Source organism: Heloderma suspectum, chromosome 2 (genome assembly GCF_057233095.1).
Source record: "Heloderma suspectum isolate Gila_16-S chromosome 2, 16-S_ref, whole genome shotgun sequence".
NCBI lineage: Eukaryota > Metazoa > Chordata > Lepidosauria > Squamata > Helodermatidae > Heloderma > Heloderma suspectum.
In genome coordinates, this window is record NC_139459.1 from 46915674 (window position 1) to 46935563 (window position 19890).

General features: G+C 41.2%; 1 protein-coding gene across 3 annotated transcripts in view; it reads left to right on the top strand.

Annotated features, from left to right (window-relative positions):
• The window catches only part of AP3B1 (adaptor related protein complex 3 subunit beta 1), a 210811-nt gene that overhangs the window by 146169 nt on the left and 44752 nt on the right, over window positions 1–19890 (top strand). For all 3 annotated transcript variants that reach the window (XR_014787618.1, XM_084833384.1, XM_084833385.1), the window contains exon 23: window positions 17203–17434. Coding sequence is in view for 2 of the 3 variants with exons in the window: in XM_084833384.1 (XP_084689510.1) it covers window positions 17203–17434 (232 nt within the window). In the remaining variant the exon portion in view is untranslated. The remainder of the gene's footprint in view (window positions 1–17202; window positions 17435–19890) is intronic.

Below are 19890 nucleotides of genomic sequence, written 5' to 3' on the forward strand. Positions count from 1 at the left end.
AAAGATCTTTCTACAGAGGACCTGTTCCAGGTGGGACAGGGCTTTTTCTGTGGTGATGCCGCTGCAGCTTTGAAACCCCTTCCTCAGAACAATTTGCAAGGTGCCAGGTTAAAACATTGCAATTTTGCCAAGCATGTATTGATATGTGGATTATTAACTTAATTGTATCTTGCTTTAATAATCTTTGCATAATTTTAGATTTATTACTATTCTGTTTAATATTTTATTTTGTAAGCTGCCTTGGAGACCTTATGACTGAAGAATGAGATTAAAATATTTTAAATAAATGAAGGGTTGCCCTTCAAAAGGGTTTATCTTTAAAAGAGTTTAACATAATTTCTACCCTGCTTCTACTTTCAACAAGATCAAATATGTTGCTTTTTTAAAAAGTTTTTTTTGCTAGTGGACAACTTTGCAAGTTAATGACTGATTCAGCAAAGCGCTTAAGCATATTTATAAAACCAAAGCATATAACTAGTCTCAGTGAAGTCAACTGTTACAAAAGAAATCTGCGGCATATGACAGACCTTAATATTCATGAGGAGTACTCATATTTCAAAGCACTCTACTGGCACAAGCCACATTCGCATTACTGCACCTCACATTTCCTGGGCTCTTGGAAGATTTGGCTTTATGAAGTATGTCTGTGTAAAGCTTTCAGGTACATCTTGTAAAAACCAGTCATAATGTTTTAGAAAATGTGGTGAATCATATTTCATTCTTGTTCTTAAAATATGATATGTTAAGGAGTACATGCTCTATTTTAACAAATCATTGAATTACTTAAATATGTAAATAAATTATGGGAATTCTCTGGCATGTTGAATGTCTAGAGTAAAGGCCTGGATTTTGTCAGTTTAGTTGAGTCCTATTTACCCAAATACATGCTATGTATGAAGCTCATAATTGCAAAGAAGCAGCACCTTTTAATGTGCTATTTATTAGAAAGATTAAAGAGAAATAAAAAAGAGGGTAACTGATAAGAACAGAAGAAGAGCCATGCTGGATCAGACCAAGGGTCCATCTAGTCCAGCGTTCTGTTCACACAGTGGCCAACCAGCTGTCGACCGGGAACCCACAAGCAGGGCATGAGTGCAATAGCACCCTCCCATCCATGTTCCTCAGCAACTGGTATACATAGGCTCACTGCCTCTGGTACTGGGGGTAGCACATGGCCATCAGGACTAGTAGCCATTGATAGCCTTTTCCTCCAGGAATTTGTCCAACCCCCTTTTAAAGCCATCCAAATTGGTGGCCATCACTACATCCTGTGGTAGCAAATTCCATAGTTTAACTATGCACTATGTGAAGAAGTACTTCCTTTTATCTGTCCTGAACCTCCCACCAATCAGCTTCATAAGATGACCCCGGGTTCTAGTATTTTGAGAGAGGGAGAAAAATGTCTCCCTAGCCACATTCTCCACACCATGCATAATTTTGTGTAGACCTCTATTATGTCCCCCTTTACCCTCCCTTTTTCCAAGCTAAACAATCCCAGCTGTTTTAACTTTTCCTCATAGGGGAAATGCTCCAGCCCCTTCATTAACCATGCCGGTGACCTCTTGGACTTGGTGCTATCTTTCCTAACCTGTGGTATACATTTTAGCTGGTCTTGATATCTCAAATGTTTTTATATATAAAGTTGGAAATGGTAATTGGAGAGAGAAATTACCTGCTAGCTTTTTAAAGATTTATTGTGAACCTTTTGGCTTACAAAAAGGCTATACCATTTTTATGCCCATTTGAAATCGCACAGATAAACTGACTAAAGAACAGGGTTGACTTAAAAGATCAGTATTGATTTATGTATGGAAATAGATCAGAAGTTGTAAAAGCTAAATGTGGTAAGGCTGGGGCCTGATGCAAAATTCTATTATTTCCTCCCAGTATTCTGCTACATTTAAGTATGGCCAAGAATTGGGACCAGGGTGGGCTTTTTTATTTGCAGAGTGTGGGAGGAGGGCTGGCTCAATTCTTAGTGGTTTCCTTCTTAAACTTCTCTTCCTCCCCCCCCTTTTTATTAGTATTATTATTAATATCATTATGGGATTATTATTATTACTATTACTATTCCTGGTTGGCTAAACCTTTAATGTTTATTAATACGCGTTAACTGAATGGTAATTTATGGCCAATGGAAATTGATTGTTTGCTTCTATTTCTGTGTTATAAGACTGTTTAGATATTTGGTTTGTTCTTATTGAAGTGTAATATAATTCTGGTTTTTTTTTTCTTTTTTTTTCTCTTCCTTCTTTTGCTGTCCTCCCTTTTTTATTTTTCTTAGAATACTGTAATGTTGGAAACTGAAGATTCTGATTATATTGTTGGTAGTGTTTATTTCATTTATAAAAATAAAAAAATAGATTTTAAAAAAATCTTAGTGGTTTCCATAGAATTCTGTTGGGTAAAGTAAACAACTTTCAATCTTGCGCACAGCTTCGGAGGCAAACCCTGCTTCTTATAACTTACATTTTATTACATTTTAAAAGCAAATACCTTCAACTGCTTCTTAACCAAATACAGGATCACTGGGGGAGGCAGTAGGTTTGACCGATATCCCAATGGGTCCTGAGTGCATACCCTTTTACTTTTTTCTGTAGAAGCGAATGAGTCCTTTTTTCCCTTAGGGGGAAAAAGTAAAGTGCTACGCTTGAACCTACCCACTATGAGTGAGCCACCCACTATTCTTAATAGTGGGTGGCTCACTCAGCACAAGGTTAGGTCATTCTCCCTCCTGAAAGCAGCTCCTGATGCTACAGGGCATGGACAAGATGTTTCTGATGCTTCCCTCACTGCAAACAGGAACCTGAAGCAGAGCTTTTGACCTAGTAGGGGGAATGCCTTCCTTACCTGTTTCTCAAGGTCTTCGAGGCCACAATTGATTTGTTGGAATAGGGGATAAGGCCAGATTTGGTACAGCACACCTGGCTATGCCCCTTACTCTTCCTATTGAAGCGGCCTCAGTGATGGATGGGAACACTTAGAGTGGGTAAAAAAAACTCCACCTCCACTCTTCCATCTTTCATTGTAGCCATTACCATATTGGTTTTTATTATATGTTTCAATGGGATACTTTCTGCAATCTACAGAAGTGATCATGGTTCTTATAGAGGAAACCTACCACTTGCATACTTGCCCTTTGCCTTTCCTGGCTAATTAGAACCATCAGAGTGGGATAGGTGTCTTTGGTAGTGGAAAGTGTCTGTGCACCCTTGAGAGAAGTTGTGATCCCAGCAGCTTTGAAGGAGGCCACTGTGAGACCCCTTCTTTAAAAAGTCTTATTTGGAGTCAGTTAGCTAATTGGGCAAGTTGTTTGAGCATGTGATGGCAGTTCCTAGTGTTCCTGGATCTTGATTATTTGGATCCTTTTCAGTGTTGATTCTGGCCTGGTTTTCAGATCCAGATTGCCTTGAACTCTCTGGACAATTACAACAGGAGATGGACAGAGGGAATGTGACTCTGGTGATTTTCCTGGATCTCTCATTGGCTAAGGAACATTGGAAGTTGCTTTATACTGAGTAAGATCATTGGTCCATCTAGCCCAATATTGTCAGCACTGACCTCTCCAGGGCTTCAGACAGGGTTTTTCCAGCCCTACCTAGAGATGCCGGAGATCAAACCTGGGACCTTCTGTGTGTAAATCATGTACCCTGCCACTGAGCTATGGCCCCTCCCCAAATGGGGCTGGTTCACAATAGTCGTAGCTTCCAGAAACATTGTCCTTGGTATTCTTCTGGAACACTTTGTTGAAATGGGGCTAGGAGGCACCATATTTCATTGGATTAGGTCTTTCCTGAAGGGTAGGTCTCAGAAAGTGGTGCTGAGGGACAGCTCCTCCACCTTATAGTTGGTGTGTGACATTCTACAGTGGTCCATCTTGTCCTTCATGCTATTTAACATCTGCATTAAACCACTGGGTGAAATTGCCCAGAGAACTGGACTGAAGTGTCGTCTGATGATGATACTCAGCTCTGTCTCTCTCTCTCTCTTCTTTAAAATTTATTTACTTACTTACTTACTTACTTACTTATTTATTTATTTTCCACGCAGTCGGTGGAGTTCTATAACCAAGGTCAATGATGGCCTAGATATGGATGGAGAAACTGAGGTTTAATCCAGACAAGACAGAATAATTGTTGGTTGGGAATTCTGTTGATCTGGGTTTAGGTGTGCAGCCTGTTCCGAATGGGGTTACACTCCCCCTTATTAAGGGGCACAGTTTGGGAGTGCTGCTGGAGTGACAGTCCATGAGCGATTTTTAGCAGCTGCAGTTGGTGATCCATTTGTGTCCCTTTCTGGAAAAGATGGAGCTTGCCATAGTTTTTTATGCTTTAGAACAAGACAATTATAACGTGCTGTGTATAGTATTGCCTTTGGACAAAGTTTCTGGAAATGTCAGTGTTTCAAAACACAACGGCCAGATTCTTTGCTGTGTGGGATGCTTAAAGCATGTTACAGCTGTGTCATCTACTCTCCATTGGTGTATTTCTAGGCCCAATTGAAAATGAACCTACTCATGTAACTCACATCAAGCACAGAGGTCTTCCTGTGTTAAGTACGGCATGTAGGAATATGAGACAGGTCTTTCTCAGCTGTGATGATGCCTAGCTTCTTAAACTCTTCATAAGCAATAAACACTTGACTTTTTCAGCAGAAATTTGGGCTTGGGGGTAAATTGTTTTTTGTACCTTTTGCTCCATCAGTAGTTTTTGCTTTCAGTACCATTTGGTTCTGGCTGTGAATTGTTTTAGTTTAGTTTTTGTTGGCTATGTTTTGTTTATTTTATGATTGTTTTAATGGTTAACATAGTTAGCTACTTTGACTGTCTTTAGACTGGAAAGTGCGTAAAATGTGGTGTTAAATTGAAGTAGATTGAGTGAGGCCTACTTCTTCTCTTGTAGAGTGGGGGTGGTGAATGAGTTTGGAGAAAGGTCTAGAAATCATCATACATCCTCTCATGGGCATACTTGTCCAAACATAAAGGCTTTTGATTCAAATTAATCATTTTTGGAGCTACTAGGTGAGGGCTGTGTGTTGGTACCCATAACATAGTATTTGCTGGAAAGCATTCCTGTGATGACATCAGTGTGAATGGTAGTCATCTGCTCTGATCAAGGGATTTCGCAGAAAGATGCTACTTAATATGCACAGATTCTAATTCAAGAGAGAGAGAGAGAGAAAGCCACAGTGCAAAGCATCTGTTAACAGCAACTGGGTAAGTAATACCCATAGCCACAACTAAAAAGAACCCCACAATAGGCACAAGACATACCAAATGTAGGCCATATTCATACACATGTGGCCAGTGGAAAGAAATTACAAAAAGGAACAATCAGGAATGTTGTTGACATGTGTCTCAGTGTGACCGACACTGCAACTAGTAATTGAAACACATCTTACATCATAAAATAATATACCCTTCTGCCATATTCTTCATGCTATGTCTGCTTGAATGATCATGCACAGGAAAACTGTAACCAAGCTCCATTGCACGTGCATGCACACACACCCAAAACCTTAAGTATCAGCCCCGGACAACTTAATAGTGTTCAACACTCTGCTTGGTGTTGTATTTGTTGGTGAGATAAATCTTTTAGTAGCATTGCTTAACACTCACCAAAGGCTGGCTAGGCATAACAAAGCACGTTTGCAAGTAGGTATTGCAAGTTCAGCTCCTGCAACCCTAAAACAGCCCATGGGTTCTGAGTGGCTCGTCAAACCACCGCAACAACCCATCCTCACCAGGTTCGCATGTAATGGGGAGCTGTACATGACACCTGCAGCCACCAACCCACCATGATCATGCGAACCAGGTGGTTAATAAGCCATTGTGGCTTGTTGACCACCCTGCACATGCTGGTCGTGTGCTGGGGGTATTAGCATAACTACCCATGGCAGTGCAGTTTGCCGTGAAAACCCAGTGAAGGTGGCTTGTTACCCACAGCAACAAGCCACCCTGGCCAGCTTCGAACAACATGACAATCTGTGCTGCTGAGGGTAATTATGCTAATCACTTCTGGCACTGAACTGGGCCATTACGTACTGAGTTATAGCCAATCTCTAGACGGTGGTTTGGATCCAAAGAAACACACATGCTCTCCTGCCCCCTTTTACAGTACAGTTTTCAAATACACACCCTAAAAGCTGCTCCTGGCGTTGGGGGAATGACATGCAAATATAGTATGAGAGATCAGCGGAAATAAATCCTATCCCTGTGCCAGAATGGAAGCACCTTGCACTTTTGCAAAAGTCCTTTGGGTTCATCTGGTGGTGGTGTGTGTGTGTGTGTGTGCATGCGTGCGTGATTACTTCGGGCAGTATCCAGCCAACTTACCACTAGCATAAGTGACCTTTAGCGGCACACCAATAGCATAAGCTGGCGCGAAGCGTAAGCTGGCCCAACCCTGGAGGAAAGCCAACAGGAGCTGTGAAGCATTCTGCTTCCCAGGTTCAGTTTGAATCTTCCTTAGGGGATGAAGTTGAAAATGTTTCTGATTGCCCAAGGGGGTGGGGGGAATAGGCCATGAGCATATGGTGAAACATGATGGCCAGTCAAAAAGGTCTAAATAACATAGCAGAAGATGCACACACCAGAGACATCTGGGCAGGGATACCATATATAAGTATTTCTGTGAAAATGCTAAAAGCCTGTGAGCCAAAATGGGAGAGTTGGAGTATCTGGTTTGAAAACCTACATATAGTGGGCATTATGGAAACCTGATAGAATGGAGAGAACCAGTGGGATGCATTCATCTCTGGATATAAACACTTTAGGAAGGACAGGGAAGGGTGTACTGGAGGAGGTGGTGCTGTGTATATCAAAGAGGGCATAGTGTCGAGCAGACTAGAACACCTAAAAGGAGCAGATTCTTCCACAAAAGCGGTATGGGTGACATACCGGGCTCCAAACTAATTCAGTACTAGGAACGTGCTATCGTCCCCCAGACTAGAATGCTCAGAGTGATCTTGAAATGGAAAAAGATATCAGGGAGGCCTCCAAATGAGGAAGTGTTGTAGTAATGGGTGACTTCGATTACCCCCACATTGACTGGATAAATGCATGTTCCAGTCACGACAAAGAGGATAAGTTTCCTTATGCTCTAAACAACTGTGCCCTAGAACAGTTGGTCATGGAACCCAACCAGAGGGGAGGCAATCCTGGATTTAATCCTAAGTGGTATCGCGCAGGACCTAGTACAAGATCTGAATGTTGTTGAGCCAATTGGAAACAGCGATCACAGTGGTATCAGATTTTATATATATTTAAGTAGAAAATTGCCAAGGTAGTCCAACACAGTCACATTTGACTTCAAAAGAGGACACTTCTCTAAAATGAGGGAACTGGTAAAAAGGAAGCTGAAAACGGTATTCAAGCAGGTTAAATCCCTTCAAAATGCTTAGAGGTTACTCAAAACCACAATTTTAATGCTCAGATAGAATGTATACCACAGGTTAGGAAATGTAGCACCAAGTCCAAGAGGTCAGCAGCATGGTAATGAGCAGTGTCAAGGAAATTATTAGAGAAAAAGGCGCTTCCTTCAGAAAATGAAAGTCTTGCCCCAGTGAGGAAAACAAAAGAGAGCACAAGCTTGCACAAAGGAGATGCAAGCTGACAATAAGAGATGCAAAAAAGCATTTTAAGGAGCATCTTGCTAACAACATCAAGACCAACAATAAAGAATTCTTTAAATATATCAGAAGCAGGAAAGCAGCTAGGAAGGCGGTTGAACCGTTGGATGATAATGGAGTTAAAGGAGTACTAAAGGAGGGCAAGGAGATTGCAGAGAAGTTGAATGCATTATTTTCATTTGTCTTCACAGATATAGGACAGATATCTGTACCTGAATGGATGTGTTCAGGAGTGAAGTCTGAAGGACTGAGGCAAATAGTGGTGACCAAACTTCCTACTTCATGTATAAGCTGATGGGATCTGAGCTAGCAGAAAGAGATCTTGGGGTTGTGGTGGACAGCTCAATGAAAATGTCAGCCCAGTGTGCCGCAGCTGTGAAAAAGGCAAATTCCATATTGAAAATAAAACTGCCAAGATTATACTCCCCTTATACAAATCTATGTATGACCACATTTCGAATACTGAGTACAGTTCTGGTCACCGCACCAAAAAAAAAAAGAGGATATTGTAGAGTTGAAAAAAGTGCAGAAAAGGGCACCTAAAATGATCAAGGGGCTGGAGCAATTCCCCTGTGAGGGAAGGTTACAGCAGTTGGGATTGTTTAGCTTAGAAAAAAGGCAAGTAACGTGGGGACATGATAGAGGTCTACAAAATTACGCATAGTGTGGAGAAAGTGTATAGGGAGACATTTTTCTCCCTCTCATAATACTAGACCCTGGGGTCATCCTATGAAGCTGATTGGTGGGAAATTCAGGACAGATAGAAGGAAGTACTTCTTCACAAAACACATAGTTAAACTCTGGAATTCTGATCCAGCGTGGTTGTTCTTAGGTTCTTATGAAGGGTTTCCCAGGGAAACCCATCACACCAGTTTACACTATTGGTATATCAGTAAGGTCACGTACACTTCTTTTTGTTCAGTCGTTAAGTCGTATCTGACTCTTCGTGATACCATGGACCATAGAACACCAGGCCTTCCTGTCCTCCGCCCTCTCCTGGAGCGTGCTCAAGTTCATATTCATTGCATCGGTGATGCCATCTAGCCATCTCATCCACTGCCATCCCCTTCTCCTTTTGCCTTCAATCTTTCCCAGCATCAGGGTCGTTTCCAGTGACATTTCTCTTCGCATTAGGTGGCCAAAATATTTGAGCTTCAGCTTCAGTATTTGTCCTTCCAATGAGCACTCAGGGTTGATTTCCTTTCAGATTGACTGATTTGACCTCCTTGCAGTCCAGGGGACTTGTAAGAGTCTTCTCCAGCACCGCAGTTCGAAAGCATCATTTCTTCGGCACTCAGCCTTCCTTATAGTCCAGCTCTCACAGCCATATGTTACTACTTGGAAAACCATAGCTTTGATTATATGGACCTTTGAAAAGGTCTTATATGGACCTTATACGGAGCCCAAGAAAATACAATCTGTCACTGCTTCCATTTCTTCCCCTTCTATATGCCAGGAAGTGATGGGGCCAGATGCCATGATCTTCGTTTTGTTAATGTTGAGTTTCAAACCAGCTTTTGCAGTCTCCACTTTCACCCTCAACAAGAGGCTGTTGAGATCCTCTTCACTTTCTGTCATTAGGGTGGTATCGTCTGCGTATCTGAGGTTGTTGATAATTCTCCCGGCAATCTTAATTCTGACCTGTGATTCATCCAACCCGGCATTTCTCGTGATGTACTCTGCATATAAATTAAATAAGCAGGGCGACAATATGCAGCCTTGTCGTACTCCTTTCCCAATTTTGAACCAATCGGTTGTTCCATGTCTGGTTCTTACTGTTGCTTCTTGGCCCTTGTACAGGTTTCTCAGGAGACAGGTAAGGTGGTCTGTCACTTCCATCTCTTTAAGAATTTGCCACAGTTTGTTGTGATCCACACAATCAAAGGCTTTAGCGTAGTCAATGAAGCAGAAATAAATGTTTTTTCTGGAATTCTCTTGCTTTCTCCATGATCCAGCGAATGTTGGCGATTTGATCTCTAGTTCCTCCGCCTCTTCGAAACCCAGCTTGTACTTCCAGTAGTTCTCGGTTCACGTACTGCTGAAGCCTAGCTTGTAGGATTTTGAGCATAACCTTGCTGGCCTATGAAATGAGCGCAATTGTACGGTAGTTTGAACACTCTTTGGCATTGCCCTTCTTTGGAATTGGAATGTAAACTGACCTTTTCCAGTCTTGTGGCCACTGTTGAGTGTTCCAAATTTGTTGGCATATTGAGTGCAGCCCTTTAACAGCATCATCTTTTAGGATTTTAAATAGCTCAGCTGGAATTCTGTCATCTCCGCTAGCTTTGTTGTTAGTAATGCTTCCTAAGGCCCACTTGACTTCACTCTCTAGGATGTCCAGCTCACGTTCCATGACCGCACTAACATGGCTATCAGGGACATTAAAATCTTTCCTGTATAGTTCTTCTGTGTATTCTTTCCACCTCTTCTTAATCTCATCTGCTTCTGTTGGTCCCTGCCTTCTTTGTCCTTTACCATGCCTGTCTTTGCACAAAACGTTCCCTTGAGATCTCCGATTTTCTTGAAGAGATCTCTAGTCTTTCCCATTCTATTGTTTTCCTCGATTTCTTTGCATTGTTCATTTAAGAAGGCCTTCTTGTCTCTCCTTGCTATTCTCTGGAACTCTGCATTCAGTTGGGTATATCTTCCCCTTTCTCCCTTGCTTTTCACTTCCCTTCTTTCCTCAACTACATGTAAAGCCTCATCAGACAGCCACTTTGCTTTCTTGCATTTCTTTTTCTTTGGGATGGATTTCATTGCTGGCTCCTGAACAATGTTACAGACCTCTGTCCATAGTTCCTCAGGCACTCTGTCTATCAGGTCTAATCCCTTAAATCTATTCCTCACCTCCACTGTATATTCATCAGGGATATGATTTAGGTCATACCTGAATGGTTTAGTGGTTTTCCCTACATTCTTCAATTTAAGAATTTCAAAATTTGAAATTTTGCAACAAGAAGCTCATGATCTGATGAGTCAGCTCCAGGTCTTGTTTTTACTGACTGTACTGGTGATGTCCATGTGTAGAGTCGCCTCTTGTGCTGTTGGAAAAGAGTGTTTGCTATGATCAGCATGTTCTCTTGGCAAAACTCGATTAGCCTTTGTCCTGCTTCATTTTGTACACCAAGGCCATGCTTGCCTGTTAACCCAGTTATTTTTTGACTTCCTACTTTGGCATTCCAATCCCCTATGATGAAAAGGACATCTTTTTTTGGTGTTAATTCTAGAAGGTGTTGTAGGTCTTCATAGAACTGATCAACCTCAGCTTCTTCAGCCTCAGTGGTTGGGCCATAGACTTGAATTACTGTGATGTTGAATGGTTTGCCTTGGATTCGTACTGAGATCATTCTATTGTTTTTGAGATGGTACCCCAGTACTGCTTTTCCCACCCTTTTATTGACTATGAGTGCTACTCCGTTTCTTCTAAGGCAGCAGTTCTCAACCTGTGGGTCGCAACCCCTTTGGGGGTCGAACAACCCTTTCACAGGGGTCGCCTAAGACCATCGGAAAATGGTCCTTAGGACCTAAGGCATGCTGCTGGCGGCCGCGGCCCTGGAGGTGGCCACCGCCGCGGGGCTCAGCAGCGCCTGGCTGAGGGCGCGTCCCGTGGTGCACGTGGTTAGGCGGTGCGGCAGCTTTGTAGCCCATTGTTCCCAGGCTGGTTGAGCGGCCACCTTTAGCCGTGGTGCGTTTATTTTCCAGACCAGTGCACGAGCTGCTTGGGCACTGGCTGGCTGGGGGATCCTGGGAGTTGTAGGACTTTTTTCCTGTCTAAATAGCCCAGGATTGCGCCTTTAGTCACACAGTTGATGCGCCGTAAATGTTTATGCTGGCGAGATGGGAAAATCCAAATAGCTTAGGCTCTGCGCTCCTCACGGCCAGCCTTCGGGTTTAGAGTGACTGAAACCAAAAGAACTAATAGTTGGCTGCTACCACCATGCCCTCTATGGATGCAGAGGATAAAAACAAGACACAATAACCACAGTACCAGAAGGCTCACGAAAGAACATTATGCATGAGAATATCATGTTAACCATTTTGCAAATGTCTTTATTTGAATTCTCTATTTCTGAAGGATTGTGTCAAGATAAGAGTTCATGCAGCACTTCCATTATGGACTTTCAAATGTCATGCAAATTATGATAATGATAGGTCATTGAGGGAGCAATCCTATGGCCGCTAGACAGTGGGACTAGATGGCCATAGTATATGTTGCTTCCTGGGAACCGACCTGTTGCTTCCTGGGAACCGACCCGGAGAACCAAGCTCTCCCCGCTTCCGCACAGTCCCATCCTCTGCACTCGCAAGAGGAGGACGGAGCGGCCAAAAAGGAGCATGGCTGGGGGTGTTCCATGGAGGGCGGAACTCTGTCGTACAGCGGCCTTCTTCCCCGCTCCGTGCTCCCACAGCTAGACAGCCTCAATCAGCTGTCTAGCCAAAAAAGGGCAGGAGAAGCACAGAGGGAACAGTCCCTCTGTGCTTCTCCTGCCCTGCTTTGGATAGGTGGTCTCCTCTAAGTTCAGAGGTGGCAGCCTGTCTGGATAGGATTGCTCCATGAACCACAGAGATTTGCCTTGGTCCTAACTAATGGCCCTTAGGAGGGATTTCATTGACTTTGTTTTTACCTCTATTCTGGGATATTTACTGGGAATATTCCCAGCATATGTACTGGGAAATTAAGGTACCATTGAGTTGAAGAATCTGTACTTTCTTGCAAGTGTGATCGCTTGTTTGCATTTATAACTAGCAAAGTTGAAGTTGAAGCGGTGTTTCAGCTTCATGATAATAATGGATAGTAGATTAAGCTGAGAGATAGAGATCCAGCAGCACATCATTGGTTAATTAATCCAAGATTTGCCAGGGTCACATGCCACCACCATTTTGAATACGCAACCTCCAGTTGGAGGTTGCTCCATGCATAACTCGGGGAACCATCCTCCTCCATTCAAAGACCCTCCAGCCCAAAAAATATGGCTTTACTGGACTCGGAGGATACTACCCCCCCATGCAGTCCTCACTGCCCTCATGTCGTAAGAGCCAGTGGCTGCAGAATCAGGCAATGGCTTTTTAAGCAAGCTGCTGAGACACTGAGTCAGTTTGCACGTCACAGTATGGGTTAATTCACCAGGCTTTTTACGCATACTGTCGCAAAATGTAGCAATGTAGTTTACTGTTGTTATATTAAGAATGTTACCCATTCTACACCATGCTTCAAGACAAAATTTCATTTATTTGTAATTAGAAATAAATATTTCACAATATATAATTACATATTGTTTTTGTGATTAATCACTATGCTTTAATTATGTTCAATTTGTAACAATGAAAATACATCCTGCATATCAGATATTTACATTACGATTCATAACAGTAGCAAAATTACAGTTATGAAGTAGCAACGAAAATAATTTTATGTTTGGGGGTCACCACAACATGAGGAACTGTATTAAAGGGTCTCAGCATTAGGAAGGTTGAGAACCACTGTTCTAAGGGATTCTTGCCCACAGTAGTAGATATGATGGTCACCTGAATTAAATTCGCCCATGCTTGTCCATTTGAGTTCGCTGATTCCCAAGATGTCGATGTTCAATCTTGCCATCTCATGTTTGACCACCTCCAGCTTACCTTGATTCATTGATCTGACATTCCAGGTTCCTAAACAATATTGTTCTTTACAGCATCGGAGTTTCTTTTCACCACCAGACACATCCACAGCTGAGTGTCCTTTCGGCTTTGGCCCAGCCGCTTCACTCTTTCTGGCGCTACTTGGAAATCCCCTCTGCTCTTCCCCAGTAGTATATTGGACACCTTCCGACCTGAGGGGCTCATCTTCTGGCATCATATCTTTTAGCCTTGTGATACGTTCCATGAGGTTTTCTTGGCAAGAATGCTGCAGTATGTCAGTATCACAAGTGGAGAGGCAATGTTGGATACTGCCTATAGTTGTGAATTAATAGCAAAAGCTTTTTAGAAGTACTAATGTTAATCTGTTTTCCCTCTTGATTTTCTTGCTTATTGCAACTTTCCCCTTAATGCCACAAAGTTACAGGCTATTTGCCTCCTTCCTTTAAACTGTAAATTAATCACATGCTGCTTTCCCCTTCTCCTCCTAAATATTCCAGGGTTACTGAAGCATAGCCTTACAGTATATGTAAGAGGAAATAGCTCATAGCTCAGTAGGTCATTCTCAGATTATGACATCAGTAGAAGTTCCTTTATTTAAAAAAAAATGAACCTGCCTTTCAGGGCCAAACGCAGACTGGAATAAATGAGCCTTCAAGGTTTTGAATTTTTTTAAAGCTAGTAGCAATGAAGCCATACATATCTCCCTGGGGAGGGAGTTCCAAAGGTGTGGAGTCACCATTGAGAAAACCTTGTCCCTAGTACTCACCAGCCTAACGGCTCTTCCTTGTGGGCCAGAGGGTATGGCCTCATTGAAAAGTAATTTATGAAGAAATATTATTTAGCCCATCACTCTTACAGAAGAACATGGTTTAAAGGATTTCCATGACTGTAGGAGTTCCTTTAATATCATTCCTTGAGGGAATGATCTTAAAGGCAAAACTGAAGTACTTTGGCCACATAATGAGAAGACAGGATACCCTGGAGAAGATGCTGATGCTAGGGAAAGTGGAAGGCAAAAGGAAGAGGGGCCAACCAAGGGCAAGGTGGATGGATGATATTCTGGAGGTGACGGACTCGACCTTGGGGGAGCTGGGGGTGGCGACGGCCGACAGGAAGCTCTGGCGTGGGCTGGTCCATGAAGTCACGAAGAGTCGGAAGTGACTGACCGAATAAACAACAAAGGAGTTCCTTTAATAAAATGTATATGTCATCCAGTCACATGTCCTTTTTTGTACATGTTGCATACTATCAATCTAAGTTTCTCATCACGCCTGGTCAGCCATCTGTCAGGGATGCTTTGACTTAGATTCCTGCATTGAGCAGGGGGTTGGACTCAATGGTCTTATAGGCCCCTTCCAACCCTACTATTCTATGATCCTATGATCACAGCGTTATTAAACTGGAAAACATTCATATATATCAAAATAGGAAAGGAGGTAGGGAATGGGTTGGGAGGGTACCATCTCAATATCAATATTTTAGAAAAAAAGGTTACATTATAGTGATGCTTTAATTCTAGATAACATGATTAGGCATTATAGCAATGCCTTAATTCCAGATAACATGGTTAGCCGATCTGTATTAATCCCAAATAGAGATTCATGTAGGAGTTTCTGTAATTTCAGTTGTATTTATTTAAATCATGAATAATATTTGTTTAAAACTGTTTTTAATGAAAAATGCATTTGAATGTTCAAAAGCAGTGTGAAGAATTTTCATTATTAGCATATTAAATTAGGTGTCCTTAATATTTATCAGTTTAATGCCTTATAAGTGCAGTTTACATAGGGAGATAAATCCCTCACAACCTGTGACCTACTAAGCCAAATGCAGCCAATGCCATGTGTGTGGGCTACCAGACTTTGTGTTTTTGTAGTCCCAGAGAGGTAGCAGTAGGAAGTTTATTGGGCCTGTAGTGGGCTGCCATAGATGGCTGGTAGAGTGCATTGGGATTGGTAGTTCACAAGTTGTGCAGGGCTGTCCTTGCAACTGTAGGCATTACTTTTTTGATCCTGATGTTTTACTTTAATTGAACTGCTCAGTTCTTATGCAGAGAGATACCCATGAAGTAACCTATACATTACTACCAGTCTGTGCAGTTTCAGCCAGTAACATAGGTGATCTGATATAAACCTGTTAAACTCTCTCTTAAACCTAGAGCTGTTTTCTTCATTTCAACTTAACCTGGAGTGATCTTGTGAGTTAATCACATCTGAAATAAGTTATTCAGGAATTGTTTTGTTTTCAACTAGCTCACACAAAGCTATAATAATGCTTGATGTTTGCAGCCAAAAAAGTGACCAGTGGACTACTTCCTGTCATTGCAACACATAATCTGGCCCCTGGTTGGGCTGCTGAGTCACACATTTTGAAAGAGCATCTCAGAGAACAGCAATTTGAAATGTCACATGTCCTTTTAAAAAACAAAAACCTGTATTTCAGTCACTTTAAGCAGTGGCATTAAAAAATTCACAATTTTTATCTTAAGTCTACCCCCTAAGAAGCAGACATGCCATGTCATAAAATAACTATTGGTGATTAGTTTGTATCATATAAATCTAACTTGATAATATGGTCCATTACCAGCTAACTGCACAGAGTATTCTTCATTTTACACTCCTCAGTTACTTTTTAGTGAAGTGTTGAAAATATGAAGCTTTTCTCCTTTCTAAAATTGCATGCTGTCTGTCTGTTATTAGGGAAATAACAGCTCTTATAAATGTTTCAGTAAGCACTAAGTAGACAGTTATGTGCACTCTCATTCCACGCTTATTTGCTTACTGTAATAAACTGATAAAATATGTATGGTTTGTCTCTCTGTATCTACAGGCACACAGATTTCCTTTAGAAATAATGTTGTGTCTGCAGAATTGATTGGTTATTTTCGTAAAACATCCAAAAGTGCATAGATGACTTTCTTAAATATATACCAGTGGGATACATAGTGTGTTATCTTGCAGTTACTAAATGCATGCTAACCATTTAGGGAAGGGGTTATTTCAATATGTTTACAGCACTTGTATTGAATCAGTCCTGCATGAAACAATTCCATCCACTCAATTGGATATTGTTTTGAGTTCCATCCATTGTATAGGTCGTGCTCCATTAATGATGTTTTATTTCAGGCAACTGACAGGTTAAAAATACTGCTTGACCTGGGTGCTTATATGTAATATCTAGGCTGTCTTTGGGCAGCAGCAGAAAAGTGTCATGTGTGAATGTTCAAGCCCTTACTCAAGCTATGTGCATGAATAGCAACATGAAACAGGTTTCTACAGGTGGAACAGTTTCTCTGGATGCAGCTTGATTTTTCCCTCATCCAAAATGAGCTATACACATAAGGAATATGCAGCCCTATAAACTTTCTATGTGCAACAGAAGTTCTCTGAATCACAGAAACATGATCATACATATATGTATGTATAAATATTATTTTAGATAGGTTAAAAGTTAGATGATTATCTGACAATGAAATGATTAAATGTAAACTCAAAGATTTAAATGTGCATATTTCTTGTAGCTTGTTTTGAGGTTATTGACAAAAAAGCACATTTTCTCAAGTTGGGAGAATTAGGGAACAGCATTCATCCGTGAAACAGATCCCCCCCCCCCCCGCTGCAGATCCAGACCCCCCTGGGACCCTGTGGAACAGATTTCCGGGGGTGGGGGGAATACAAGGGAGGAGAGGAAAGGTAAGTTCTGCACCAGCAGAAGTTTGCTCACGCGATGTTGGATATCACTCTTCTGCATGTTTCCCAGGCAGTGGTTATTGTCTTACAGGTTTTCACTTGAGAGCAATATTCAGACTAATTGTGTACACCAGAATTTCCTAAATGTTCTAGCTGTGCATAGAAGCTAGCATTGATTTCTTGCATCATATTCTTTCTTGACCACCACAAGACCTTGGTAGTATATATTCACTAACATTTAGTTTTTCACATATAACAGGTCAGTACTCCAGTCTTTGTGCCAATGAGAACTCATGAACTCCTTCACCGAATGAGTGGAAAAGGATTAGCAGCTGATTATCACTTCTCAAGACAGCCGTGCATTTATAGTGATCAAATGGTTTCTGTCCAAGTAGCATTAACTAACACCAGAGACCAGAAGATAGAGAATATCCACTTCAGTGAAAGAAAGCTGCCTACTGGCATGAGAGTGCACGTGTTTAACCCAATAGGTAAACTGAACTGTCCTCTTGAAACTATCTGTGCAGCCTTTTGTTGTTGTTGCTTTTATTCCATGAAATAAAAAGTAATTATTTCGATGCTAAATAAAAAACAAAAAAATTCAAACTTTTGGTTCCAGAATCTGGTAGATCTTTTCACTATTGACAGTTTTCTGTGGTTTGTTTTGATAAATATTCACATTTGTAAGCCGCCTTGGGTTCCTTGCAAGGGAAAAAAGGCGGGGTATAAATGCAATAAATAATAATAATAATAATAATAATTTATTTAATGACTTACCATCCAGTTCTTAGTTATGTGCACAATCCTACTGGTATCTACGGTACTTGTGTGTATAGCTTGCTTCACATACTTCTAAACGGCTCCTCTGTAGGCAGTCATGGTGGGAAAACAGGTTAATTTTTCATTTCAAATGTATATACCATGTTCTTTGCCAAACAGATAGCATCTGAATCAGTGAACAATCTCAGTAAAACAGATAACAGTAATAAAACAATATGAGTTGGATCCAGAGATAGAAGAGTGGAACTCAGCTTGCACAACAGGGCTTTCCTAGCTTTCCTCCCCGCCCCCCGCCCCCACACACTTCAATCCCCTCCCCTCCCAAAGCCATTTCAGAGGTATGGGGACCCTCCAGAATAGTTAGGAAGGGAGGGGGGCTGCACGGTGAAATTGGCAAATAATGCCTCCCCTCACAGTCTTTAGCTGGATATCTGCAGGTTCTCAGTCACTTTCACAAGCAGAAGGAACCTTTCTAGTTCTGAAAGGGCAAGTCTATAAGATCTAAAAAGAAACATTTTATTGCCAACAGCATAGAGGAAAGATTAAAAGGGGTATAAAAACTATCAATACATTAAAAACTAGTAACATTAGTAATATTAGTATTAGCAGTAAAGTTAGCAACATTACAACTATCCAAAACACACTTATCTGAACATATACAACAGCCATTAATTGTACAGGAAATCAAAGAGCAGGATCCAACGGGGTGTTTATGCCTCCACCAATTCTCTTGTGCCCTGCTGATTCTGTTGTACAAGCAAGCGGTGGGTCTCATTGCTTCCGTTGCACAAGTGGAACACACTGCTTGCTCAACAGCGATTTAGTGCTTCCAAGAGGAAGTCCTGAAATGAGCAGAAATAATTCTTTCTCGATTGGGGCAGGTCAGCGGAGCTCCCTTATGCGAGCTCTGCTGACCTGTCCCATTCCAGAAATGAGCATTTTCGCTCATTTCTGGTGACCCAGAAACACTAAATCTTCCGTGTGCGGTGTGTCTTGCTTGCGGACAGGAATTGGCGGGGCATAAGGGAATCTGGATTCTGCCTGGAATTATAGCATTAACATCGGTTAATATTATTGAAGAATAGATAAACTATAATTCTTCATAATAACAGTACCCCAAAGGAAGTTCATCAGCATTCATGCTGATGAAGTACATCATGGAACATATTATTCCAAAACGGTATGAATATTATCCATTTATCACATGTTTGTTGTTCTCTAACATGTTCATAAAGAAGCTTCATAATAGCTACATCCCAAATTCTAAAGAACCAATCAGAGGACAACAGGGTTGTTGTTGTTTTTTGCCATTATGAGGCTGTTGAGATTTTAGCAGCTGTAAGCAAAGGAATAACCATTTCTACATCATTATTTTGTACACATCCTTTCAAATAATTCAATGGAATTCTCAAAGAATCCTCTGGAGTTTGTACCCATGCTTTGCTCAATGTAGAATAATACAGAATGTCAGTATATTCCCTCATTCCCAGAATGCATATAAATAGTCAACATGCAGCTATCTGCAGTGTTAACATTTATCCTCTGATTAAACCATAGATCTGGTTTATTTTATAGAGGGTTAAATACCATTGGTGTAATGTCATCGTTGTTGTTTAAATTCTTTTAGTTTCATTGCAACCAAACTTTTTTCTAATATTCTCCTCCACTTCCCTTTCCCATTTTTTTTATAATACATTGCTAGGTCTCCAGTCTGTGTATATCTTAATATTGTATGCCTCTTACCAATTAAGTAGTTGTAGGCATAACTAGTTGTTCCATTTGTGATAATTCTCTAAATGAATCGTATTTCCTAATAAGTGAATACAATTTAAAACAAATAGGTAAAAAAAAGAAGAAGCCATAAGACATCAACAAGAGTTCCAGCAGAGAATAACTCCGTCATTAGCCAGTTAAAAATACTTGCTGAAAAAAACGTGTTTCAAGTAGGTACTGGAAAGCTAGCAGAGATCTGGTCAGATGTGTTTCAAGAAAAGGGCAAGGCATAAAATGGCTTCTAGGGAAAAAAACACAGTTCTTACATTTGGAAGTGGCCGATATCGAGTAGTAACTTCCTCACCAATTAAGACAGTGAGAATATACATTTTGTTGTTGTTGTTCAGTCGTTAAGTCGTGTCCGACTCTTCGTGACCCCATGGACCATAGCACG